The sequence below is a fragment of the Balaenoptera musculus genome, chromosome 15 (genome assembly GCF_009873245.2).
Source record: "Balaenoptera musculus isolate JJ_BM4_2016_0621 chromosome 15, mBalMus1.pri.v3, whole genome shotgun sequence".
NCBI classification, from domain to species: domain Eukaryota; kingdom Metazoa; phylum Chordata; class Mammalia; order Artiodactyla; family Balaenopteridae; genus Balaenoptera; species Balaenoptera musculus.
Genome location: NC_045799.1, coordinates 72,139,338 through 72,166,276, shown reverse-complemented (window position 1 = coordinate 72,166,276; position 26,939 = coordinate 72,139,338). Strand labels below are relative to the sequence as shown.

At 48.8% G+C, this 26,939-nt stretch overlaps 2 protein-coding genes and 1 long non-coding RNA gene across 5 annotated transcripts; all 3 read left to right on the top strand.

Moving 5' to 3' along the window:
• The first annotated feature begins 953 nt into the window (after nucleotides 1-953).
• On the top strand, nucleotides 954-6,994 carry LOC118881832 (zinc finger protein 689). Of its 2 annotated transcripts, none has more exons than XM_036827102.1 (3): nucleotides 954-1,503; nucleotides 1,706-1,819; nucleotides 4,084-6,994. In XM_036827102.1, exons 1-3 carry the CDS (start codon nucleotides 1,299-1,301, stop codon nucleotides 5,265-5,267), a joined length of 1,503 nt encoding a protein of 500 aa, XP_036682997.1. In that variant the 5' UTR covers nucleotides 954-1,298; the 3' UTR covers nucleotides 5,268-6,994. The 2 variants fall into 2 exon arrangements, with proteins under 2 accessions (XP_036682997.1, XP_036682998.1); XM_036827103.1 differs by having other exon boundaries at nucleotides 1,461-1,598.
• A 7,850-nt stretch (nucleotides 6,995-14,844) lies between these two features.
• On the top strand, nucleotides 14,845-17,040 carry LOC118881836. The gene is made up of 2 exons (XR_005016617.1): nucleotides 14,845-15,099; nucleotides 15,280-17,040. It is a non-coding gene; the product is annotated as an uncharacterized LOC118881836 (long non-coding RNA).
• Nucleotides 17,041-20,143: 3,103 nt separating this feature from the next.
• Nucleotides 20,144-23,654, top strand: ZNF688 (zinc finger protein 688). Of its 2 annotated transcripts, XM_036827108.1 has the most exons (3): nucleotides 20,144-20,588; nucleotides 20,901-21,014; nucleotides 22,480-23,654. In XM_036827108.1, the coding sequence occupies exons 1-3, from the start codon at nucleotides 20,393-20,395 to the stop codon at nucleotides 22,998-23,000; spliced, it is 831 nt and encodes a 276-aa protein (XP_036683003.1). In that variant the 5' UTR covers nucleotides 20,144-20,392; the 3' UTR covers nucleotides 23,001-23,654. The 2 variants fall into 2 exon arrangements, with proteins under 2 accessions (XP_036683003.1, XP_036683004.1); XM_036827109.1 differs by lacking the exon at nucleotides 20,901-21,014.
• Nucleotides 23,655-26,939: the final 3,285 nt, after the last annotated feature.

Below are 26,939 nucleotides of genomic sequence, written 5' to 3'. Positions count from 1 at the left end.
ATCAGCCACTGCAGCCACCAGGCCCTCCTACTCCCTACCAAGGTGTGCCTTGAGGGAAATTCAAGATGGAAAAATACAGGAAACATTCTGTGCTCTGGATACTGGCTAGATAGTTAAGCTGCATAGCTAAAGAACAATTTCAACAAGCCCAGACTCTTGCATCTTCCCATATATAGAAAAGCCCTAAAATCATTAACTTGAAATGTCTGTTTTTTTGTGATTAGCAATAATGTTTTGATGTTCAAATATATATATATTTTTTCCAGCAAAAACTGCTATATATCCTGGCTCCCCCCTTACCTCTTTGGAGCAGTTCCTCAGAGTTGAGAGGATAGTCCTCAGTAAGGTCCTGGAAAAAAACTCAACTCGCAACTTTTAGGTTGTACGTTTTCTTCAGTTGGACAAAATCTTTGTTCTCCTTACTAGCAAGTACCCTCTGAGATTTTCCTCATCAGTAGAACCAGGATGATAATCATCATTTCACACATGGTAGCAAAAAATAAATACGTTGAACGTGTAATATGTTGGGCATGGTACCTGCGCACAGGAAACGCTAACGTTAATTCCCTTCCCCAAAAGGCAAGGAGGGAGTTACCCACTATCGCAAGCGAAGGCTCCTCTGAGAAAGCCAGGAAAGGAGACCCAGGGATATTCCAGCCCCGGGTTGGCCAGAGTGGCTCCGTCGCTCAAATCCTTCCCTCCCTCGGCTAGGCTGCGCCTCCAAGAAACAGAGGCTCATTACTGATCCCAGGCGGGGTCGCCCCTTCCCGCCTCCAGACTCCCGGGCAGTCACCCGACACCGAGGATCCAGCTTTCTGCCCTTACGCTTCCGTTGGCTTCGTTCAAACAGGCCGCTTTTGGCAACACCCAATCAGAATACTCGATCTTAGGCCGCCGCCCAATGACCGCGTGGAATAGGGGGGGAAAAGGGCGTGAAGCCCAATCGCAGCGCCATCACACTTGAGGGCAAAGAGGTTAAGCAGCCGGCATGGCGCTCCGGTCAATAAAATCGATAGCTAGAAGCTGTCTGTGTTTCAGGCAAAGGCGGTGCAGTAGCGGCGCCGCCATTTTCCCCGAAGGCATCTTCCGGTGCCTTTCACCCAAGTTCGGGCAGGAGTTTCCTGAATAACAGCGAAAGGTTTCCGTTAGCCCCGCCGGCGGCCGATTCCTGTTCCCTCCTGGTCTCCCCAGGCACGCTCCGCCCGGGTCCGGCTTGGGCTCCCAAATCCCGGGGCCCGCCAGCGCCCAGCGGCCAAGGCCGGGACCGGGAAAGCCGTGGCGCCGGCTTGTCGGGTCCAATGGCACGGCCTTCGGCTCCGCTCCCCGCGCGGGGACCAGGAGAGGCCGGACCCGGCCGGAGAAGGGGAAGGAGGCCGAGGGCGGTGAAGTTCGGGGACGTGGCCTTGTACTTCTCCCCGGAGGAGTGGGAGTGTCTGCGGCCCGCGCAGAGGGCCCTGTACCGGGACGTGATGCAGGAGACCTACGGCCACCTGGGCGCGCTCGGTGAGGCCCACCCCAGTCCGCTTCCGCGGGACCCGAAGGGATGGAGGAACTGGGGATCGGAGTCCAGAGTGTCCAGGGTCCTGGCCTGCGAAGAGGTTGTGTCGGGCGGGAGGACAGGGGCTTGGCAGGAGATGCCACCGGGTAGATAAGTCTACCCAGCGTTATGTACGATCTGGGCCTCTGACTGATTCTCCTTCCCCAGGGTGCGCAGGTCCCAAACCAGCCCTCATCTCCTGGTTGGAACGAAATACCGATGATTGGGAACCGGCTGCTCTGGATCCACAGGAGTGCCCAAGGCGGGTAACAGTCCAAAGAAGTAAGTGAAAAATGCCTCTGGAGGGCTTGCAGCCCCTAATGACTCAGTCCAGAGTTTCCATGGCTAGGGGTACCTATGACCCACGCTCCATTTACCGTGTTCGTTTTTACAACTTCAAGGTTCTTGTCTCTTTCATGGTGTCGAGTCCCTCTACCAAAGATTCACTTGTCAGTTTGTAAACTGACCACCTGCAGTTGTCTGTTGTGTAAATGGATCAGTGAGCTTTTCAAAAGAGCTGCAACCCTCCTGCCTCCTTCCCAGGACTCTGTCTCCAGCATGCTTTGAATTGGGCTCTGACTGATAGAGCCTATACCTCTGAGTTTTCCAGGTTTTGGGTGAAGGGATCTTATGGGGAACAGTGGCCTGGGGTGCAGGGGCCTCTTTTTGCCCTTCTGGCAGAATGACCCCCATCAGTGCAGGAATCTGCAAGTCTCCTCAGGATCAAGCAAGGCTCTGATTAAGGCCATTCAGGTAGAAGGGCCCCCCAGATCCACCTACAGGGGCAGATGCAACTGTCTGGTCTGGAGTTTCTGTGCCAGATTCTCTAAGAGTAGGGCTGTCTTTCTAAGATTCAGATCTGACATGATACTTTCTTGCTTAAAACCTTTCAGTTTTTGCCAAGGCAGGTTGTCAAATGGCTGTCAGTTATATCTAAGACACTTGGGGAACTTGGTGAAAATACAGATTCCTGGACCCCATCCCAGAACTACTCATTTACTCTTATGGATGTCTAGGAACATATACATATTTTAATAGCCTCAGTTGATTCGGATGTACGTTTAGGTTTGGTTCTCACAGTGTGGTCCTCAGACCAGCAGCAGCAGCAGCAGCATCACTCGGGAATGTATTAGAAAATGCAAATTCCTGGGCCCCATCCTAGACATGTTGAATCTAAAACTGGGGGTAGGGCCTAGCAGTCTGTTTCATTAAACCCTCCAAATGATTCGGATCACAGTAAAATTTGAGAAGCATTGGCTTAAAGGGCCTTATGACTTAGTCAATGCCAAATCATACCTCATTTGTTTCCACTTTCTGCCTTACACTTACCTCTTCAAAAACTTTAAAAAAATTTTTTTTAATTTTTATTTTTTTATTTTATTCATTTGTTTATTTTTGGCCATGTTATGCGGCATGCGGGATCTTAGTTCCTGGACCAGGGATCGAACCCCTACCCCCTCATTTGTTTCCACTTTCTGCCTTACACTTACCTCTTCAAAAACTTTAAAAAAATTTTTTTTAATTTTTATTTTTTTATTTTATTCATTTGTTTATTTTTGGCCATGTTATGCGGCATGCGGGATCTTAGTTCCTGCACCAGGGATCGAACCCCTACCCCCTGCAGTGGAAGTGCTGACCTCCAGGGAAGTCCCCAAAACTTTTTAAAAATAATTAATTAATTAATTAATTTTTGGCTGAGTTGGGTCTTTTGCTGTGCGCAGGCTTTCTCTAGTTGTGGCGAGCGGGGCTACTCTTCCTTGCAGTGCATGGGCTTCTCATTGCAGTGGCTTCTCTTGTTGCAGAGCTGGGGCTCTAGACGTGTGGGCTTCAGTAGTTGAGGCTCATGGGCTCTAGAGCGCAGGCTCAGTAGTTGTGGCGCACAGGCTTAGTTGCTCCGCGGCATGTGGGATCTTCCCGGTCCAGGACTCAAACCCGTGTCCCCTGCATTGGCAGGAGGATTCTTAACCACTGCGACACCAAGGAAGCCCCCAAACCCTTTTTTTTTTTTTTTTTTTTTATTTATTGATTGATTGATTGATTGCTATGTTGGGTCTTCGTTTCTGTGCTAGGGCTTTCTCTAGTTGCGGCAAGCGGGGGCCACTCTTCATCGCGGTGCGCGGGCCTCTCACTATCGTGGCCTCTCTTGTTGCGGAGCACAGGCTCCAGACGCGCAGGCTCAGTAGTTGTGGCTCACGGGCCCAGTTGCTCCGCGGCATGTGGGATCCTCCCAGACCAGGGCGCGAACCCGTGTCCGCTGCACTGGCAGGCAGACTCTCAACCACTGCGCCACCAGGGAAGCCCCCAAACCCTTTTTAAAATCAGCTTAATCTCCTCCAAGAAACCTTCCCTGATTTCTCCAAGCTGGATAAGGGGTTCCTGTAATACCCTCCATATTTCCATAGCCGTATGTCACACTTAGTTGGTTGTCTTTGTCACTAACATTCCTTGAAGACGGGCCAAGTCTGTTTTATAACCTGTAACACTGTAATAGGAAAGAGTAGGAGCCCAGTGTTTGTTAAATTAATTTCTTCTTTGTGTTCCTGTAGAAACCAGAACCAGAAAGAAGAATGAAGAGAAGGAAGTATTCCCGCCTAAGGAGGCACCCCGCAAGGGGAAGCGAGGCCGCCGGCCCAGCAAACCCCGCCTGATCCCCAGGCAGACATCCGGAGGTCCCATCTGCCCTGACTGTGGTTGTACCTTTCCCGATCACCCGGCCCTGCAGAGCCACAAGTGTGCCCAGAATCTGAAAAAGCCTTACCCTTGCCCAGACTGTGGGCGCCGCTTTTCCTACCCGTCCCTGCTGGTCAGTCACCGGCGGGCACACTCTGGGGAGTGTCCCTACGTTTGTGACCAGTGTGGCAAGCGGTTCTCCCAGCGCAAGAACCTCTCCCAGCACCAGGTTATCCACACAGGAGAGAAGCCCTACCATTGTCCTGACTGTGGCCGCTGCTTCCGGAGGAGCAGGTCCTTGGCCAATCACCGGACCACACACACGGGTGAAAAACCCCACCAGTGCCCCAGCTGCGGGCGTCGCTTCGCCTACCCCTCCCTGCTCGCCATCCACCAGCGCACACACACCGGAGAGAAGCCCTACACCTGCCTGGAATGCAACCGGCGCTTCCGCCAGCGCACCGCCCTGGTCATCCACCAGCGCATCCACACGGGCGAGAAGCCCTACCCGTGCCCGGACTGCGAGCGGCGCTTCTCCTCCTCTTCTCGCCTGGTCAGTCACCGGCGGGTGCACTCCGGAGAGCGTCCCTATGCCTGCGAGCACTGCGAGGCCCGCTTCTCCCAGCGCAGCACGCTGCTTCAGCACCAGCTCTTGCACACGGGAGAGAAGCCCTACCCCTGCCCGGACTGCGGACGTGCCTTCCGGCGGAGCGGTTCCCTCGCCATACACCGCAGCACGCACACCGAGGAGAAACTGCACGCGTGTGACGACTGTGGCCGCCGCTTCGCCTACCCCTCACTGCTGGCCAGTCACCGGCGCGTCCACTCGGGCGAGCGGCCCTATGCCTGCGACCTGTGCTCCAAGCGGTTCGCCCAGTGGAGCCACCTGGCTCAGCACCAGCTCCTGCACACTGGGGAGAAGCCCTTCCCCTGCCTCGAGTGTGGCCGTTGCTTCCGCCAGAGGTGGTCTCTGGCCGTCCACAAGTGTAGCCCCGGGGTCCAGAACTGTAGCCCTAGATCTGCTATAGGGGCGCCTAGCCAGAAAGGCAACGCCCTTTAGAATGGGAAGGACTGTGTAAGTTCATTTTTTTTCGCGGAGGGGCCCAGAAAAGGGAAGGGGCCCCCGGTCATACAGGGCAGAGTCAGAACTAAAACCCAGGTCTCTTGCTACACAGAGCTGAACTTTATTCTACCACGCTGGCTGCCTTAATACGTGTGTCTAGAACAGACAGTCCCAGTAGGAGAAGTGACATTATTTGGTTAAAGTTTTCCAACCTACCCTATCCTAAAAGAATTTCCGTGTGTGGATATCGGGCTAAAAGTTCTCCCCATCTGATTTACAGGCTTTGTGTTTTCTAGTTTGTGCATGCAGGGATTACCTGTCCCCTTGCATGCAGTCAGGAGGATCCCATTTATGCAGAGCAAGATCTCCTCCTCCTCTGCCTCTTCCTCCATACCAGGTTTAAACAAACCTGGTTTAGCCCCCTTTTGATGATATTCCTGCCAAGTGGTCTTCTACCCTTTAAAACCTCCCTTGACAGGGAGCTCACTACCTCACAAGGCAGGTCATTTCACTGTGGGACAGCTCTGACAATTAGAAGGCCCTTAAGAACAACATTCTCCTTCCCTGGAAGCCTTGCCCAGTATATGTTTAAAGCTTGATCTACATGGCAGCCCTTCAGAAAACTTAACCACAAATACTCTGCCCCCATGTTTTCAGGTTAATTAGCATTAATTTGGTCAGTCATTCCTTAAAGATAGGTTTTCAAGTCCCACACATGATCTCTCCCCAAGCAGGTGCTGGTTTTTCAATGTCCTTTTTAAAGGATCATACAAAGTAAGCCAGCATCACAGTATACACTATACCTCCTTGGTCTGTACTTGTTTTAACAGCTCTAGATTGCATTGGATTTGGGGGTGGTAACAGTGTACCAGGAATTTATTGGGTTTCAGACACCTAGATACCTAAGCTTTTTCTTTTGTTCTAAAACCACATGCTGTGAAGTAAGTCGTCTGCACCCTGTGTTTGGAAAGTTGGTTCAAGATGGGTCTGGGACATAAGCGCAGTGTTTTGAGAGAAGATTAATTTTAAGGAAAAACAGGGGAGCTGTGGTCTAGGCAGCAAGAAGTAGAACCAGGACCAGCTTGTTGTACTTTATCTGGTGGATTTGGATTAGTTCCAGGCAGCCAGTAGCTGGAAAATTCTTGAGAACTGGGTCTCACTCCTCCCTGAGTCTCATCAGAATCAGGAGACACTAGCACAGAACCTTCCATGAGTCCTCTGTGAACATTTTCCATGAAATGAAGTGAGGCCATTCAAGGGGGTTAAAGAGTTAGGTAACTGAATACAAAGCAGGAAGAGTCCGTAGTCATCAAGTTGTGTTTATGCCCTGCCTCCCTCATATAAGCTCCAGACAGCAGCAGCAGCAGCAATGTGTTTTAATTTTGACATGCCTCCATGGCACCCATTCCTAAGTAGGTGTGCAGTAAAGCTTTACTGAATTAAGTAAACAAGGCCTACCACTTTGCCTTGGGTAGCTGTGCCAAACTGAATTTCCAAACATGACGTATCTCATATTCCAACAGCTGGTGTGGGTCATCCTCCTACCCTGTTGCTTCTTCCCTCAGTCCACCTGATATCAGCCCCAGGGGGGTGTAGCTGGGGCACACAGTATTTGTAATTACCTGTTCTGGTATTTAGCAAGTTGCATTGTAACTGTTTGTTTCTCCTTGGATTGATGGGCTACCCCAAAAGCAGGGGTCATACCAGATTGGGTTTCATTAAAATGTCTGATGAATGATTATGTTCTGTGTGGAATTACTGTTTATAAAATGTAAATCTAGTTCCTTGACTAAGTAGACATTTTTACAGTTCTGATGGAAACCTGCCCTTCCCTAGCAGAAACGTATTAGAATTCTGCCTAGCTTCCTGTTTTAGAACTGCCTCTTTTCCCTACCTCTATCACCAGGCTGACCCAACTACTTCCTTACCTAGGAATTTTAGAAATTTCTTTGGGCCTGGATTGTAACTCATAAACTTGGGAGCCGTTGGTAGGCAAGTCCCAGTATGTGGTCTGTGGAGGGCCGAGATGACAGACAAGTTCTTAGGTTTCCTAATGCACTTCAGTCCCAGGATCCCTTTGACAATTAACTGTAGTCAGTGGGAGATCCCAGTATTCTTCCAAGTAATTCTCCCTTCTGCTTCAGGTAGTTTAAGTTGAGTTTCTGTTACTTGCAACCAAAAGAATTAACTAATCCACAGCCCCAATATGGGTATATCTCCCATCTGCCTTCATGCCTATATGTGAGCTATGAAGAAAAATCAGTGCTGCTGAGAGGGGCCAGCCTTTCCACTCCATCCTCAGCTGAACTTTCAACATTGTTTATGTCTTTTATAGCCCCAAACCAGTGACTGCCTTCCCCTTCACTAAGAAAACACAGGAGGTCAAATAGGAACTCGCTTAACATTCCACTCCCTGCTGTGACTCCATATTTACCAGTGTGACCACTCGTACTTGCTTCTGACCCACCTCATGGGAAGTCCCTCATATGCAGAGCTTGTCAGTATAGGTGTGCCTGGATTTTATCTACTTATGCCCTCTCAGGGACTTTGCTCCATCTATTATTCTCTCTTAGTTTTATGGTTTCAGAGTCCCTCTCTTGCCTGGAATATATACATGCCAACCTATAAACATGGTAAAATCTGTCTTTGAAAACAAACAAATTTCCCTTTGGCCTCAGTCCCCATCTCCTATTTTCAGCTAAGTTTTTTAAAACAACAGTAGCCTACATTCACTACATCCACTCCGTTTATTCTTTGGCCTACTGCAATAGTATTCTAGCTATTTTGTTGAGCATTTATGATGTGCCATGTACCGTGGCATTAAGCATTTTATATACATGCCAATCTACAGTTGGTATGAGAACCCCGTAAAGTCAGTGTTAGGAGATGCTCCTCCATGGGTCTCTCATGTTGCTACACATCTTGCTGAGTATGCCAAAAAACACAAGGCTCTGCCCTCAGCAAATTCTCAGACTTGAGCCAATTCCAGACCTAGAGCCCCTTGAATAAGGGAAGGCTGGGTCCCCTTGATGAAGGACCATGTTACATTGGCAAAGACACTGTAAAACTTCTTCCTACCCTTTTCCAAATGTACCTGCAGCCATCTACCAGGGTGGCTGGGCATGGGAGAAGGGAAGTAACTAGAGTTTTCAGGGATTCTAATTCTTAGAGATCCAAATGAGAGAAATGTATTAAATAAGACAAAATAAAATGTTCTTCCAGAAATAAACCCTTGTATTTATGATCAACTGATTTGCAACAAAGGTGCCAAGACACTGCAAGGAAAAAGTCTTTTCAACAAGTGGTGCTGGGACATGAAAAAGAATGAAGTTGGGGGACTTCCCTGGTGGTCCAGTCTGAACCTGCCTTAAGAATCTGCCTTCCAATGCAGGGGGCGTGGGTTCAATCCCTGGTTGGGGAACTAAGATCTCACATGCCACGCAGCCAAAAAAAAAAAAAAAAAAAAAGTAAAAAAAGTAAAATAACTCAGGAAGGACATAAGAAACTGGTAACAGAAGTTGCCTCTAGGGAGGGGAAAGGGACTAGAGGAGAGACTTTTTGTAAAAAATTGAAGCATAATACACAAATAAGTTCACATATCACAAGAGTACAGCTCAATTTTCACAAACTGAACACATCTGAGTAACCAGCACCTAGAACAGGAATCAGAATCTCATCAGCACCCTAGAAGCAAAAAAGGTAACCCTCTATCCCGATTCTTTTTTTTTTTTTTTTTTTATTTTATTTATTTATTTTTGGCTGTGTTGGGTCTTCGTTTCTGTGAAAGGGCTTTCTCCAGCTGTGGCAAGCGGGGGCCACTCTTCATCGCGGTGCGCGGGCCTCTTACTATCGCGGCCTCTCTTGTTGAGGAGCACAGGCTCCAGACGCACAGGCTCAGTAGTTGTGGCTCACGGGCCTAGTTGCTCCGCGGCATGTGGGATCTTCCCAGACCAGGACTTGAACCTGTGTCCCCTGCATTGGCAGGCAGATTCTCAACCACTGCGCCACCAGGGAAGCCCTATCCTGATTCTTAATAGCGTGCATTAGTTTTGCCTGTTTTTATACTTTATATGAATAGAATCTATACTATTTTGTGTCTGGCTTCTTTTGCTCAACATTCATCTATAAGATTCATCCGTATTATGCATGTGGTTGTAGATGATTCATTCTCATTCCTGAATGGTATTCCATTTAGTGAATATCCCACTTTGTTTATTCATTCTATTGTTGTGGATAGTTTCCAGTTTTGAGCTATTGCAACTCGTGTTGCTGTGAGCACATGTCTTTCAGTAAACATATGTATTCATTTCTGTTGGGTATACACCTAGGAATGAAATTACTAGGTCATAGGGTATGGCATATTTTCAGCTTTATTATATACTGCCAGCTTTCCAGAGTGACTGTACCAACTGACACTCCACCAGTAGTATAAGAGTTCAACACTTGTGAAACTTACTTTTGACTATTTATTCTTTTGTATTTGGTTATATTATGAAATAAAATGCAGGGACTCCCTGGTGGCGCAGTGGTTAAGAATCCACCTGCCAATGCAGGGGACATGGGTTCGAGCCCTGGTCCAGGAAGATCCCACATGCTGTGGAGCAACTAAGCCCGTGCGCCACAACTACTGAGCTTACGCTCTAGAGCCCGCGAGCCACAACTACTGAGCCCACATGCCGCAACTACTGAAGCCCGCGCTCCTAGAGCCCATGCTCCGCAACAAGAGAAACCACCGCAATGAGAAGCCCGTGCACTGCAAGGAAGAGAAGCCCCTGCTCGCCGCAACTAGAGAAAGGCCGCGCGCAGCAGTGAAGACCCAACGCAGCCAAAAAATAAATAAAATAAATTTATTTAAAAATAAGAGTTGTGTACAAATTGAGATGCCTGTGTACTGATCCTCAAAACAACCAACAAAATCTCAATTATGAAAGAAAACAAAACAAAAATGAAGATAGTTTAAGGGACCACTGAGAGGACATGAAGCAGACTAACATTTGCATTGTAGGGTCCCAGAAGGAGGAGAGAGAGAAAGGAACAGAAAACCTATTTGAAGAAATAATGGCTGAAAAGTTCCTTAACCTGGCAAAGGAACCAGACAACCAAGTCCAGGAAGCACTGAGTCCCAAAAAAGATGTACCCAAAGAGACCCACACCAAAGACACATAATTAAAATGTCAAAAGTTAAAGACGGTTTTCAAACTTTCAAAAGCACAGGCTCCAGGCGCGCAGGCTTCAGTAGTTGAGGTACATGGGTTCAGTAGTTGTGGCTCATGGGCTCTAGAGCACAGGCTCAGTAGTTGTGGTGCACGGGCTTAGTTACTCCACGGCATGTGGGATCTTCCCAGACCACGGATCGAACCCATGTCCCCTGCATTGGCAGGTGGATTCTCAACCACTGCGCCACCAGGGAAGCCCTGTACACAGTTCTTAACATACATACCAAAAACCTAAAAAATTATGTAGTTGTGATTCTTTTTTTTTTTTTTTGGCTGCGCTGCGCAGCTTGTGGGATCTTAGTTCCCCAGCCAGGGATCGAACCTGTGCCCCCTACACTGGAAGGACAGAGTCCTAACTGACTGGACAGCCAGGAAATTCCCATGATTCTTTTCTTTTTTTTTCTTTTTTAAAATTTATTAATTAATTTACTTAGGCTGCGCCAGGGCTTAGTTGTGACATGTGGGATCTTTAGTTGCGGCATGCGGGCTTCTTAGTTGCGGCATGCGGGCTTCTTAGTTGCGGCATGTGGACTCTTAGTTGTGGCATGAGGACTTCTTAGTTGCGGCATGTATGCAGGATCTAGTTCCCCCACCAGGAGTCGAACCCAGGCCCCCTGCACTGGGAGCACAGTCTTACCCACTGGACCACCAGGGAAGTCCCCCATGATTCTTTTCTGAACAGTTATTCCAGTGCCTTTCCAGCTTAAAATTTGGAGGCAAATTTTCCTTAACAGGATATCAAGTGCCCATATCTTCAAATGTTGATATGCTGTTACATCCTAAGTCCCACTAATTCACAATTTAATATCATATACACTACATACTCAAGTTTTCAATCATTCACAGCACATTAACAAAGTTATTAGGAAAACTGGACTACCAGGACCAAAGATGTTACAGAGTGCACAAAATTCTGACCAGGAGAGCCAAGATCAAGGAGTGGTTTGCTTTAGGAAACAATTCTACCAAAAACAACAAGGGAAGGGAAGTAAAGTGTTCAAGGGACCTCTCTGGTGGTCCAGTGGTAAATAATCCACCTTCCAACGCTGGGGATGCGGATTCGATCCCTGGTTGGGGAACTAAGATCCCACATGCCATGGGGCAAATAAGCCCGCATGCCACAACTACTGAGCTCTTGCGCCTCAACTAGAGAGACTGCGTGCCGCAAACTACAGGGCCCACGTGCCCTGGAGCCCACCCTCCACAACTAGAGAGAGAAAACCCACATGCCACAACTAGAGAGAAGCCCAAGTAGACCGCGCGCTGTAACGAGAAAGATCTTGCATGCCTCAACAAAGATCCCGTATGCCGCAACTAAGACCCAACGCAGCCAATAAAAAAAAAAGGAAAATAAATAAAATAAAATAAATATTAAAAAAAAATAAAGTGTTCAAGACATTAAATGTACGACTGACTCCAAATTGCCATTTAGTATGCTTTGTATTATAGGATAGAAAAGCTACCCCATCTATGGAATGTTAAGCTGACACCCAAGACAATCAGAACCTCCCATATTCAATATCCCACTATTTTCTGGTTGTACCAAAAAATAAACAACCTGCAAATGACTTCACCTCTTAAAAAAAAGCATTTACAGCAGCAACATGGATGGACCTACAGACTATCATACTAAGTGAAGTAAATCAGACAGAGAAACACAAATATCATATGATAGCGCTTGTATATGGAATCTAAAAAAATGGTACAAATGAACTTATTTACAAAACAGAAATAGAGTCACAGATGTAGAAAACAAACTTATGGTTACCAGGGGGTATGGGGGGGGAGGGATAAATTGGGAGATTGGGATGGACATATACACACTATTATATATAAAATAGGTAACTAATAAGGATCTACTGTATAGCACAGGGAACTCTACTCAATACTCCGTAATGGCCTATATAGGAAAAGGATCTAAAAAAGAGTGAATAGGGACTTCCCTGGTGTGCCAGCCAGACTGCCAAGAGGCTTCTCGAAGCTGGGCTGCCTAGCTGCTGCCACTCTCCCCTGCGTTGGAGTTGCTGGGACCCGCGGTGGGGACCCTATTCTTGTTTTTTGGGGATGCCTTTTTTTTTATTTTAAATATTTATTTATTTATTTGGCTGCTCCGGGTCTTAGTTGCAGCATGCAGGATCTAGTTCCCTGACCAGGGATCGAACCTGGGCCCCCTACATTGGGAGTGCAGAGTCTTAACCAGGGAAGTCCTCCTTTTTGCTGTTCTGATTGGGCAAATTCCATTTGTCTTCCAGATCACTGGTCTGTTTTGTTTTTTTTGCATTCTCTGATTTCCTGCTGCTTTCCACTAGTGTATTTTTCATTTCAGTTAATAAATTCAAAAGTTCTAAATCTTTGTCTTTCATATCTTCTAGCCCTTTGGTGATTTCCTCACAGATTACCTCTCTGGATTCATCCACTTTTCTCCTGAGTTCGATGAGCATTTTTATGACTGTTACTTTGAATTCTTTATCTGATAAACTGCTTGTCTCCACTTTGTTTAGTTCTTTTTCTGAGGTTTTCTCTTGTTCTTCTCTTCTGAAGATATTCTGTAGTTTCTTCATTTTGCCTAACCCTCTGTGTTCATTTCTACGTAAATCACCTTCATCTCCCAGTCTTGAAAGAGTGGCCTTACGTAGGAGGTGTCTTGTGGGGCTCAGTGGTGCAATCTCCCCTGATCAACAGAGCCAGGTGCTCCAGGGGTATCCCCTGTGTGGGCTGCATGTGCCCTCCTGTTGCGGTTGGGCAGCAAATGTTGTAGGTGTGCTGGTGGGTGAGGTTGGTCCCCTGGGTCCTCAGGGGAAAGCAGGGGCAGGGCGCGTGGTGTTAGCTAGGCTGATGGAGAGTGATAGAAATAGTGCTCACCAGCACCAGGCCAGCTACGTGGAAAAAAAGTGAAAACAAATGACGTCTGCCAGTGCTTCCACCCCCAGAGAAAATTCCACCAGATCCCTGCCCCTCCGGTGCATGCCCTGAAATTAGTCAATGAATCTCCTTCTTGTATGACCCAGGCGCTTTTCAAGCTGCTGCCTCTGTGCTAGGACTTGGAGCGAGTGAGTTTCTGCGAGAGTCCTTTAATAATTGAGTCTCTTCCCTTTCCCACGGCCCTCGGGCTCTCCCAGATGTAAGCCCTGCTGGTTTTCAAAGCCAGATGTTATGGGGGCTTGGCTTCCCGGTGCAGGTCTCCCAGGCTGGGGAGCCTGATGTGGGACTTGGACCCCTTGCTCCTCAGGGGGGACCTTTGCGGTTGTGATATCCCTCCTGCTTGTGGGTTGCCCCACGGGAGTGGGGGAGGTTCTCACTAGACCAGGACTCTGCCCTTCCTACCTTTCACGACGTGGCCTTTTCCTTATATCCTTAGTTGTAGAAAATCTGTTGTGCTAGTCTTCAGGTCAGTTCTTAGAGGTAGTTGTTCTATGTGTAGCTGTAGTTTTGGTGTGTCCTGGAAGGAGGTGAGCTCAGGATCTTCCTACTCCACCACCTTGACCCAGAATTGAAAAGAATCTTAAGATATGATCTGACTCATTCCTCAGTGTTATTATTCATTTATGAGCTGTAATTTGAACACAAGTTTTCTGATTGAGGCAGGGTCCAGATAGTGTTATAATTACAATTACAACTATAAGCTCCTATTTATTGAGTACTTTGTGCAAGGCGCTACCCTAAGCACTTAGCTGAACCTAAGTTCAACCGAAACGGGAGCCAGAAGATGACTCTGAATCCGGCTCTGCTGCCCCGTGAGCAGTCACCTGCCCCGTCACTCAGTTTCAGCGTCTGTAAAAGGGGAGACATCTGTGACCTTGGAGCACGGGCCAGATCAAATACTGGGTAGGAACCCATTTCCACAGCTCACAGGGCTAGCCCTGCCCTAGTACCAGAGCTCACTCCCTTACCTCCAGAACCCGCCTCAGTCTTGCCTTTGGGCTTTTACTCACCTCCAAACCCCGGACCTGCCCATAAGAGGTCTCATGAGAGTAGCAGAAATGAGTACCTTTACTCCGTTAGAACCTCTCTCTTAGATGCCAGACCCAGAAAACCCAGATCAAGAGAAATCCTGCACCGCCGGCCTCCTTCGGATCTGCAGCTACTTCACTCTCGGCCTTTCAAACGGACCGCTCCGGAAAGACCAATCAGAGCCTTCCTTCTTCCCCTAGCGACCGGCGCTGTCCAATCAACGCACGCTATCTCTCCACGGTTACGCCGTGGAGTCCAACCTCCCTTCCGGTTTGCCCCTTGGCATGGAAGGGCAGATAAGAAAGGCGAGGGATGTTGAGGCCGGAGGGGCACCATCTTAGTTAAGGGCAGGACTGTGGGCCCTTCAGGACTTTTTCCGAGGAAGGGCGGAAACAGGTAATTGCGTTTCCACATTTTCCGGAAGCCTCTCTGCGAAGCATAGAAGGGTTTCCCATGGTGCCGCCCCCGGTCCGGTTCCCGGTGGCGGATGTGCCCGGGGAGGCCAGGACCGGGCGGACGAGGGAAGGCAGCCCAGGGGCCGTGAGGTTCGTCGCATGTGGCCGTGTACTTCTCCCCGGAGGAGTGGGGGCGTCTGCGGCCTGCGCAGAGGGCCCTGAACCGGGACGTGACGCAGGAGACCTATGGCTTCCTGGGCGCGCTCGGTGAGGCCCGGCCAGGACCCAGTAATCTGTGGGAAGCTGGGACTGATGCGCCCAGAGGCGATGGGCTGGAAGTGTGGAGCACTGAGGAAGCGCCCTCAGTTCTCCTCCCGGGTTCTCAGCCAAGCCCAGTGTTTTCCTTTGTGAGGATTTTCAGGCCCCAAACCCGCTTTTATCTTTTAGGTGGAAAGAGAGGTGGAGGCGTGGAGCCCAGAGGCCCAGGATCCAGATCCCTGCAGCTGTCAGCAGAGACGAGGAAAAGGTCCTTCACTTCAAACCCCAGGTCGTGACCTTTGAGAACCTCCTCCCTCACTCGGAGCCTCAGCACACACTGCCCACTCTAGAGCCCCTCCGTGTCTCCCTGCACCTGATCTGCAGAAAGGGCTCAACAGAACAGCTAAATTGAAACTGGTAGCACTCTTGGGGCCGCGTTGCCACCATCTCTTAGTAAGGCACGTTCCAGTTCTGGTTCTGGTGCACCTTCAGCCACCCGCGACTAGTGTTCAGTTCTCGGGCTGAGGCTCCTGGTCCCTCTTCCAAGTCCCACTTGAGGTTACTTCACTGAAAACCATTCACCTAACTGGCTTTTCTTTCTGGATTATGTTCTCCCTTAGTGCATTCTGCTTTCTGGACTGTATCTCTCCCGCTCCTCAGAGACGGAGTACCCTAGATTCAAGAGCCTATTAAAGGAGCTGGTGCTCCCTGGAATAGAGGGCACGCTTTGGGCCTGTCCGCACTGGGGAAGCTCATCCAAGGATTCTGTCTTTTAGCCAGAGCAGGTCAAGTAGCTAGCAAAGACACACATGTGGTGTCAAGCCTCTGTTGGCATTGTTTGGTCTTGAAGACTTAGAGGTGCCCGTAAAGAGGACAGTGGCTTCAGGTGAGGAACTCTCCTGCTCCACACTTGCTCTGCACATGGTGCACAAAGGTATCAAACTTAGTGAGCTTAAAGGGTTTTTTCTCCAAACTTTTATGAACTAGTAATTGCAATGTGTTTTTTTTTCCCAGATATTTGCATGTTTCCTGGATTTTGCATCTTTTGAATAAAGATGTATTCTTGGGCCACAGCAGCTGGAAATATGATGCTGGGGAATTTTTTTTTTTTAAAGAAGGAGTATATTACTTGTGATTAGAGTTGAAATCAAGGCATAGTTATCTTCCGTCTTAATTTTTACTGTAATGTTTGTATGTGTCAACAGTTGAGAGGTCTTTCTGACCTATTTAGATTTGCTAGCCCTACTTTAGAACAGGAAACTCTTGAAGGAATAAAAGCAAGGAGGTGGGGGGGACTAAGCATGTCTGCATGTCAGGAGTGGTGCTGGGTGGCTCAGCTTATCTTTTGACCAAAAGACTGCTTCTCCAAATACCTGGGTTCCAAAGATGATTATTAATGGGAACTGACGGTTATTTTTACTTCACCACATAGCCTCTCCTGAATTGGTAGACCTGGATTCCAGGTTCAGCTCAGTTCCCACTAGCTGTGTGGCCTTAAGCATATTATATTATTACATTATTCAGATGTAAACTGACGAGTAAAATTTAAGAACTATAATGACCTCCTGCATGTTTCCTAACTTCTCATAATTATCTGATCAAGATTCTTCAACAAACATTTACAGTTTGGTGGGCAATAAAACAATCTGAAAGCATCGTTTTTGTATTTTTATAATGATTGGCAGGAAAAACATGACACCAACCACTTATGAGCAAACAGTTTTAGTCTTGAACGTTGCAATCTGATGGTTAACAGCCAAGTTTACTGTACTTAGCTCCATCTTCTTAAGTTTTCTCCATCCCTAGTGCAAATAGAAATGATTTACAACATAGTACCTGAATAAACAGAAGTATTTTTTGGCCCAAGTGAAATGCTTTACAGCTTCTCTTTACATAAAGTTGATTCCCTGTTTTGTTTTGTTTTTAAATAAATTTATTTATTTATTTTTGGCTGCATTGGGTCTTCGTTGCTGCGCACGGGCTTTCTCTAGTTGCGGCGAGCAGGGGCTACTCTTCATTGCAGTGTGCAGGCTTCTCGTTGCAGTGGCTTCTCTTGTTGCAGAGCACGGGCTCTAGGCACGCGGGCTTCAGTAGTTGTGGCACGCAGCTCAGTAGTTGTGGCGCACGGGCTTAGTTGCTCCGCGACATGTGGGATCTTCCTGGACCAGGGCTCGAACCCGTGTGCCCTGCATTGGCAGGCGGATTCTTAACCACTGCGCCACCAGGGAAGCCCCTGATTCCCTGTTTAAAAGGAGACTTATTTCTGAGGATCTGTTTTTTTCCTTACTCCATTTCTACACTGTTCACACAGTGAAGTACCTCTAGAACTCAAAAAAAGTTTTAAAATAAGCACATAATTGTTGAGGCAAAATCAGCAGAAGTCACACTTAAAGCCAGAAAGTATTTCAGGTGAAAATCAGCAAGGACAAGGCCAGAAAATATAAAGACCGAAAAGGCACTAGCATGATCAGCAAAGAACATTTCTGAACACAAAGGGGAGATTCAGCATGTAGGGCAGGCAGGAGGGCAAGCAAGGAATTGTTCCAAGACCAGACTGTGGGCTGCTGCCAACAGAGACCTGGTAGATCTCATCCATCTGTTATCTCCAGTGACCGGCCCCACGCTTAGCAACTAGAGTCTGCATCCTGCCTGACTGCAGAAATATTCCAAAGGTGGGAGTGAAAACATCTAGCACCTGTAGTCAGTCCAGTGCAAGCCATTAAGATGACCCGTCTCAACTCAAAAATAGGAAGACACTGAGTCTAGGAAGCAGAGGATACAACCCAAGGGCAGGGAGGGACGACCCTGGATGACAGCTGAGGCCCAGTCTGTTTTGGAGAGAGGACTGAGGGCCCAAGGAGGGAGATTTCCCAGGGAAAAAAAAATGGGGATTTGAGATTTGATGCTCTCCTTGGTAATTTGCAACAACTTAAAGAAGCAGAGCAGATAACACAAGGAGAAAGGACAATTATAAAATTGAAGAAAAACAAACAGTTGACAAGAAAGGAAGTATAGTAATAGCATATATAGGAAATGTTATTTACAATAATTTATTGCAATGGGCTTCCCTGGTGGTGCAGTGGTTAAGAATCCGCCTGCCAATGCAGGGAACACGGGTTTGAGCCCTGGTCTGGGAAGATTCCCACATGCCGCAGAGCAACTAAGCCCGTGCGCCACAACTACTGAACCTGTGCTCTAGAGCCTGCAAGCCACAACTACTAAGCCCACGTGCCACAACTACTGAAGCCTGTGTGCCTAGAGCCCGTGCTCCCGCAACAAGAGAAGCCACCGCAATGAGAAGCCCACGCACCGCAATGAAGAGTAGCCCCTGCTCGCCACAACTAGAGAAAGCCCGCATGCAGCAACAAAGACCCAACACAGCCATAAATAAATAAATAAATTAATTAAAAAATAATAATTTATTGCATTAAGTATGTTGGGAAAAGAGGTCAAGGGTATGGGGCTAGAAATTAAGTATCAAGTATCATAGCAGGGTGCCCATAGTGTCTAAAATGAGTATACCAAGAAAAAGCAATTTTTAAAAAAAGTGTATTTTTAAATGAAAGCTCCAGAATAAATGGCTAAGAATGAAGTGTATTGAATCAGTTTAGGAAGATGAAAAATTTCCGGAATGGATGGTGGTGATGGTTGCATAACACTGTGAATGTACTTAATACCACTTAACTTAAAAATGGTTAAAATGATTTTTTAAAAGAGGTTAAAATGGTAACTTTTATGTTATGTATATTTTATCACAATTTTTAAAAAAAGGAATGATGTTCAGATACACGTTACAACATGGATGAACCTTGGAAACATGATGTTAAGTGAAATAAGCCAAACACAAAAAGATGAATAACTGTATGATTACACTTTTATGAGGTACCAAGAATAGTAAATTCCAAGAGAAAAAGTAGATTGGAAGTTACCAGGGGTGGGGAGGGGGCTGGGGGGGGGGGGGGAGGAAAGGAATGGGGAAGGACTGTTTAACGGGTTCCAGGTTTTCTTTTGTGAGGATGAAAATCATGTTTTGGAAAATGACACTGGTGATGGTCGCACAACATTGTGAACGTAATTAATGCTACTGAATTGAAAACTTAAAAATGGTTAAAATTTTATGCCATATATCACAATAAAAAAGTATGTATTGATTGGAAAGGAACCATTCAGGGGTGATACCGATGTCCTACATCTTGTTTTGGGTGATGGCATTTGTCAAAGCTCGACGGATTTCACACTGAAGATCCGTGCATTTTACTGTATATACAATATAATTCAAGTTAATAAAAAGTTTAAAGTAGTTGCCTCTAGAGAACAGGGGGAATGGGTAGGGAGGCTGCCTTTTTCATTACAAACTTTTTGTATTACTTTTTAAAAACCGCGTACGTTAATTATTTTGGAAAAACTTAAAAAGTAATTTAAAACTTCCCCATTCCAATTCCAGCCTCACCAAGCACCTTCCTTCGCCGGCGGCTCCAGTCCAGAAAATGAGCGAGCGGAACTGCCGGTGCAAGGAGTCGGGTCGGCTCCGCAGCTGTGCACCCAAGTGTAAACGTGTACCTGGTCTCTACCTCGGCTGCCCCCAGGGTTTGGCCAGGTGTGTGCGTCTTCCCGCAGGGGCCGGAGACCGGCTTGCGGATCCCGCTGCCGGGAGGCGCAGAGGGAGACCATCGAGTTCTAAGTCCCGAGCTCCACAAACGCCGAGATCGTTGGTGGGTTCCAGATCCCGCCTACAGAGACTTCCGGGCGAAAACGCCCCGCCAGTCCCGCCTCGCGGCACAGCCGCTTCCTGCTGTCGCGGCCAATCACCGGCCGCTGTGCAACGCGGCCAGCGGGAGTGCTGGAAGCCGCGGGCACGTCCATCTTTCTTGATGGCAGGAAAGCTCCCCTCGGCTCCCCCTCCGTTAAAACTCACCTGCACGGCCATTGTATTTAAGGGCAAGTGGACAATGAGAAGCCAGACCGGCGCCATGTTTGATACGGTCAAGGGACGGCGCCCTTAAGGGCAGCCAGTGACAACTGAAGCCAGGATGTCGCCATATTTTCTGAAGGCACCTTACGGGTCCCTTAACCCGGGTGTCTGTGTCCAAGCTGCCATGAAGTGACTAAACACCGAGGGTGTTTATTTGTCCCCATCAGAACCCCGAATCCCAAACAGCCAACCCTGCTACTTCGGTTCCCTCGGCTGAGTTCGGAGGCCAAGGCTGGGCGGGGCCCCGGGCTCGGGAGCCCTTCCTGTGGACGACGAGAGCTGAGGCCGGGCGCGGGGAGCAGGCGGCAGCTGCTCGGGGCTGGAGGCCTCATGGCGCCGCCCCCGGCCCCGCTCCTGGTGCTGAGACCGGGGGAGACCGGGCCTGACTGCAAGAAGCCTGCGGCCGTGAGCTTCGCGGACGTGGCCGTGTACTTCTCCGTGGAGGAATGGGGGTGTCTGCGGCCCGCGCAGAGGGCCCTGTACCGGGACGTGATGCGGGAGACCTACGGCCACCTGGGCGCGCTCGGTGAGGCCCCGGGTTAGAGTCCGCCTGCTCCTTCACTGGGGTTCACAGGGGAGATGATATAAGGACCCAGAGGATTGTGAGGCCTAATCCCGCACTATTCCACCAACAACACCAGCCACTTCCCATCCCCAGCGCTTCAGGTACCCTCTCGGGAGTCCTTCCATCCCGCATCCGCTTCCTTCAGGCAGGAGCACTGCAGACCCTGTCCAGGTTGAGCCTAAATTCTGAGGAGGTGACCTCACCCTGACAGGGGGATGCCATCTTCCCAGGGCAGCCTCTCAGGCCAGCACTGTGATCCCTGTTCTCTCCCAGGATTCCCAGGCCCCAAACCAGCCCTCATCTCTTGGATGGAACAGGAGAGTGAGGCTTGGAGCCCCGCCGCCCAGGATCCTGAGGAGGGGGAAAGCCTGGGAGGAGCTCTGAGAGGTGAGGGATGGTCCCAAGTTTCCCCCAACCCCAGTATTCCAGGGCTTCCTGTCTAGCAGTGTTTTCTTTCAGATCACCACCTCCAGCATCCGTAAAGGAATGAAAGAGTCAACAGATGTTGGATACGGGAGAAGGAAAAGAGGCAGACCTGATAACAAATTTTTCAGAATTTGGTACAGTAGTCGAGACCAGAGTAAGATAATCAGGAGCCCAAGTCTGAGACTCCCTCTGGTAGAAGCGCTGCTCATTCTCCCCTTTTCAGGAACAACTAAAATCCCCTAAGAATGAAAGCAGCTGCAGGTCTGCTTTTCAGATTCTCAAACAAGGCAAAGCAGTAATTGGCCAGTAATTGACAACTTTGGCTCTTCTTTCACCATCCCTCAGCAGAGTGATCTTGAGCAAATATCTTTACTCCTCTGTAAATGTCTTAACCCTACAAAAAATTGAGAAACCACAAATAACAATAGCTACTGCTTATTTATTTATTTTGGCTGCATTGGTTTTTTTTTTTTTAAGCATTTTTTTAAAATTGAACCATCTTTTCCCCTTTATTTATTTATTTATTTATTATTTATGGCTGTGTTGGGTCTTCGTTTCTGTGCGAGGGCTTTCTTTAGTTGCGGCAAGTGGGGGCCACTCTTCATCGCGGTGCGCGGGCCTCTCACTGTCGCGGCCTCTCGTTGCGGAGCACAGGCTCCAGACGCACAGGCTCAGTAGTTGTGGCTCACGGGCCTAGTTGCCTTGCGGCATGTGGGATCTTCTCAGACCAGGGCTCGAACCCGTGTCCCCTGCATTAGCAGGCAGATTTTTCAACCACTGCTCCACCAGGGAAGCCCTGCATTGGGCTTTAATTGCTGTGCGTGGGCTTCCTCTAGTTGCAGCAAGCGGGGGCTACTTTTCCTTGCGGTGCGTGGGCTTCTCATTGCTGTGGCTTCTCTTGTTGTGGAGCAGAGGCTCTAGGCGTGCAGGCTTCAGTAGCTGGGGCATGTGGGCTCAGTAGTTGCAGCACGCGGGCTCAGTAGTTGCAGTGCGCGGGCTCTAGAGCGCAGGCTCAGTAGTTGTGGCGCACGGGCTTAGTTGCTCCGGCATGTGGGATCTTCCCGGACCAGGGATGGAACCCGTGTCCCCTGCATTGGCAGGCGGATTCTTAACCACTGCGCCACCAGGGAAGTCCTGCTATTGCTTATTGAGCATTTACTAAGTACTTAAGATACTTTTACTCATTTAATCCTTCCAACAAACTTGTGAACTAAAGAAACCATTATGATTCCCATTTGACACATGAGGAAGCAAGGCCCAGATAAGTCATTCTTAAGAGATCTGAACCCTGTTTACCATCCTTCAGAGCCTGTGTGTTAATCACTGGGCAATACTTTTCTGGCACTTCCTTAAGTAAAGGCATCCTATAACCTAAGACGATATAAGCGAATGTGTTTTAAAATGTAACTTGATTCCTGTTTCCTAGGAGATGTCCCAAACAAAAAGGAAGAGGAACCCGAGACAGGGCCAGGAGCCAAAGAATCCAAAAAGACTCCTGGGAAGGAGAGGCCTGAAGAGCTGGTTAAAAACAATCTTGACTCAACCATCAGCGAAACCTCGTCAAGAGCACAGCCACCCAGGAAAGCTGCCTGTGACCAGAGCGCAGGTGCGCAGCCCCCGGTCCTGGTGCCCAGCGTAGACGCTCAGGCCAGCCAGCGGCGCCACGTGTGTGCAGACTGCGGCCGCCGCTTCACCTATCCCTCGTTGCTGGTCAGCCACCGGCGCATGCACTCGGGTGAGCGGCCCTTCCCCTGCCCCGAGTGTGGCATGCGCTTCAAGAGGAAGTTTGCCGTGGAAGCGCACCAGTGGATCCACCGCTCCTGCTCTGGGGGCCGGCGGGGCCGGAGGCCCGGAATCCGGGCTGTGCCTCGGGCCCCGGTCCGAGGTGACCGGGACCCGCCGGTGCTGTTCCGTCACTACCCGGACATCTTTGAAGAGTGCGGGTGAGCGGCTCCCGCTGGCTGGGCTTGAGCCTGACCTCAGCGCTAAGGACTAACTGGGCCCTGAGGGAAGCTCCTGACTCAGGGATTTGGGACCCAATATTCATCCCTTGGTTTTCCCTCAAGGATCCCTCTAGTTTCCAAACTTGTAAAAACAAAAGTGCCTCTAAAGATTCAAAGAGATTAAACTTGACACCTTCTCTCCCTAGTCTTTCTTAAAAAATGAAGAGAGTGAGATGCTGGACTTCTCTCAAAGTGTTATCTCAGTAGCAGGTGCAACCAAGATCATGTGCAAACACTGTCTCCAAAAAAAATCGCCGCTGCTTATCTGCAGCAGAGGTAAATGCTATGGGGGACTAAGGCCGAGGAGGAGGCCTCAGATGTAGGTCATGGTCTAGCTCCGGGTAACTGACACCAACAGGAGGCTCAGGCAGTGAAGTGGGTGGAAAGAATACAGAAGCACCGGGTGCAGACCTAGTCTCTGCAACTTGCCCCCAGGGCATAGCTGGTAAGTCACATGCTTTCCCTGAGCCTCAGCTCCTTCATCTGTAAAATGAGGATCAATAATATCTACCTCAAAGGGTTACTGTGAAGACTGAAATTGTAACAAGATAATATGTATAATACAGTAAATGTGCAATAAACATTTGTTGAAACACAATTGAAAATGATTGTTGATATTTTACACTTCAGACCTTGAAAAGAAGTCTGCTAAGGAGGCAGGGATGGATAGCAACAGCTGTGTTTCACAGATGAGTAAACTGAGGATCAAAGTTTCATCGCTACAAAGCAGCAAAGCTGGAAACTGGCACTGTGCCCACACATATCTACCACTTCCTATGAGCAGTCAGATCTGGGCAGAACAGGGGTCAGGGGCTCAGGTTAGGGTGAAGTGAGGGAGCCAGTCTCACCTGTCTGGGGGAGTCTCAGCAGGAAAATGAGAGCCCTGCCAAGGCCAGAGACCTTTGCAGTCAACATTCAGTGACCATATATTGAGTGGCTTCTGTTGGAGAGACTGCCAGGTGATAAGGGAATCCCAAGATGAGGAAGGCTAATTTCCTTTATTCAGCAAACACCATCTGAAGACTCGGGTTCTGTGTAGGGCGCCAGGGACACACTGACTCAAGTCCAATGTTCAAGACAGTGATTTGGGCTGTGATGGAGGAAGTCCAGAGGCACCATTTAACACATCCTGGTTGGTGATATGCCAGGAAGTGTAGCTTGGAGAAGGAAGTGGTTGCGCTTCCCATAGCATTAAGAGGAATTGGTATGTAGTGAGATTTTCAGGCAGAGGAAGCAGCGAAGGAGGCTTATTTCCTAAAAAGGATAAAAGAGGGACACAGCATGGAGTAAAGGTTAAGGGCATGGGTTCTGGAGTCAGACTGTCTGGGTTCAGATCCTGACTCAATTGCTTTACAGCTCTGCAGTCGTGGGCAAATCACTTCTTGCTCCAAGTTACCTCCCTCTGCCTTAGTTTCTTCATCTATAAAACCTAGATAATAATAGCACCTACCTGATAAGACTGACATAACGATTAAATGAGATAACATAGAACAGTGCCTTGCATATTAGTGTTTAATAAACATTGGTTATTGTTATTATTCAAATACAACACAAAATAATATGTGAGGAGGACCAAGAGGAGACCGAGGAAGGTTTTCTGGAGGAGGTGGTTCAAACTGGCCTTGAAGGATGAGAAAGATTTCAACCAGGATGGGCATGTATAGGGAATGGTTGGCAGTTCCACTTGATTGAAACATAAAGACTGAAAGTAAAGAATAATGGATGACAGATGCAGCCGGAGAAGTGGGACCAATCTGGGAGGACCACAGATCCCAGCGGGGACCTTGAAGTTCACCCTGTAGGCACTGAGGAGCCATAGAAAATCCCTGAGCAGTAGCAAGGCTGTTTGACAGGTCCCATTGGACGTCTTTGCCGGGACTTCCCTGGTGGTCCAGTGGTTAAGAATCCATCTTGCAATGCAGGGGACGCCGGTTTGATCCCTGGCCAGGGAACTAAGATCCCGCATGCTGCGGGGCAACTAAGCCCGTGCACCACAACTACTGAAGCCCGTGTGCCCTAGAGCCCGCGCACCACAGCTACTGAACCCACATGCTGCAACTACTGAAGCCCGCGTGCCTAGAGCCCATGCTCCACAACGAAGAGTAGCCCCTGCTCGCCGCAACTAGAGAAAGTCTGCACCCAGCAACAAAGACCCAACGCAGCTGAAAAAAAAGAAAAGAAAAACCAACCAAACAAAAAACAACAACAACAAAATATCTACTAAGCATTTACCATGTACTAGGTACTATTCTAAGTGCCAAGGTATAGCAAGGAAAACAGACATAGGCATCCTCTTGGACTTTACATTCAGGTAGGGTGGGGAGAGACAAGTGATAAGCCAGTACATACATAAGACAAAGTACTGTAATTGCAAATAACAAGCACTACAAAGGAACTAAAACAGAGGACATGCTGGAAGTGCCTGCTGTGGGGGGATACCTAGGCCGGGCCTTGGTGAGGAGGAGACGTTTGAGCTGAGATCCAAAGGATGAGAAGGAGCCAAAGGGCTGCTCAGCGTGGCCAGAAAAAAAAAAAAAAAAAAGGAGCCGAGGGGAACCACGTAGGGTCACAGGATGTGGGAGTGGGGGAGGGCAGGGTTTCAGAGGCCGGGGGGCTGGGGGCAGGGAGTGGGAGAGAGGGGTTTCTAAACAGGGACCGGCAAGTGCCAAGTTCTGAGGTAGGGATGAGTTTGGGTGAGGTGCCGAAAATGAGTTTGGAGGCAGGGGAAGGGGGGTGGGGAGTGGGAAAGGGGCAGGTCACAGAGCTCTTGCTTGCCGTGTTGCGAAGTTTGGATCTGATTCTAAATATACTGGGAAGCCACTGGATCATTTCTGTTTTTGTTTTGTGGTAAAATATATATAACAAAATTTACCATTTTAAATATTTTTAAGTGTAGAGTTTAGTGGCATTAAGTACATTCACGATGTTGGGCAACCATCACCACTATCCCACTCCAGAACTTTTTCATCTTCCCCAACTGAAACTCTGTACCCCTTAAACAATAATTCTCTATTCCCCCTTCCCCCAGCCCCTGGCAACCACCATTCTACTTTCTGTCTTTGTGAATTTGACTACTTTAGGGACCTCATATAAACCACTGGGGTGGGGGGGGTTTAAGCAGAGTGTCAAGGGTCAAGGCAATCCGATTTGCATTTTAAAAACCCACTCTGGCTGCTCTGAGAGTGGACGGCAGTGGTGCGATAGAGTGGAAACGGAGAGTAGCTGAAGGGCTGGAGGTAAACACTGGAAGATGAAGGGACAGGGCCTGTCCAGGGCTGCACGTGGGGGCTGGGTCATTGGAGGGGCACCAGGACGGTGATAAGGTTTCTGGCTGAGTGAGGAGGATGGAGGGGCAGTTCCTGGGGTGGACCTGGGCATGATGACAGGGTGGACTGCGGCATCTTGGAGCTGGCGGGGAGCTCTTGGAGCTGTCTGGTCCAATGTTTGAAGCAGGGTTTGGGAAGCCGAGGGCGGGAGGGGACTCTCTGGGGCACGGGGAAGAACACTGGTTCCCATCTCATGGGAATACTGTTCCACAGAATACACCCTGAGAAAGGCTGAGGCCCGGAGAGGGGAAGGACCTGGCTTAGACCACACAGTTGAGTTAGTGGCAGAGGCAGGCCTGGAACCTAAAGCTCCCGATTTCTCAGCTGATGCTCTTGATCTTTTCACTACACCAGGCTGCAGTGCCAGATGGATGGGAAAGGCAAAGGGCTGGATGCCCAGAGACCAGGTAGGAGACCCCAGCCCTAAATCAGCAACGGCCTGAGCAAGAGCTGCTACAGGGTGCCTTTTGTGAAGCCTGTCACCCTCCTGCAGGGCAATTTCACATACCTCCCAAGCACTCGAATGATATATTTTTTTCCCCGTGACTTGACCCCTA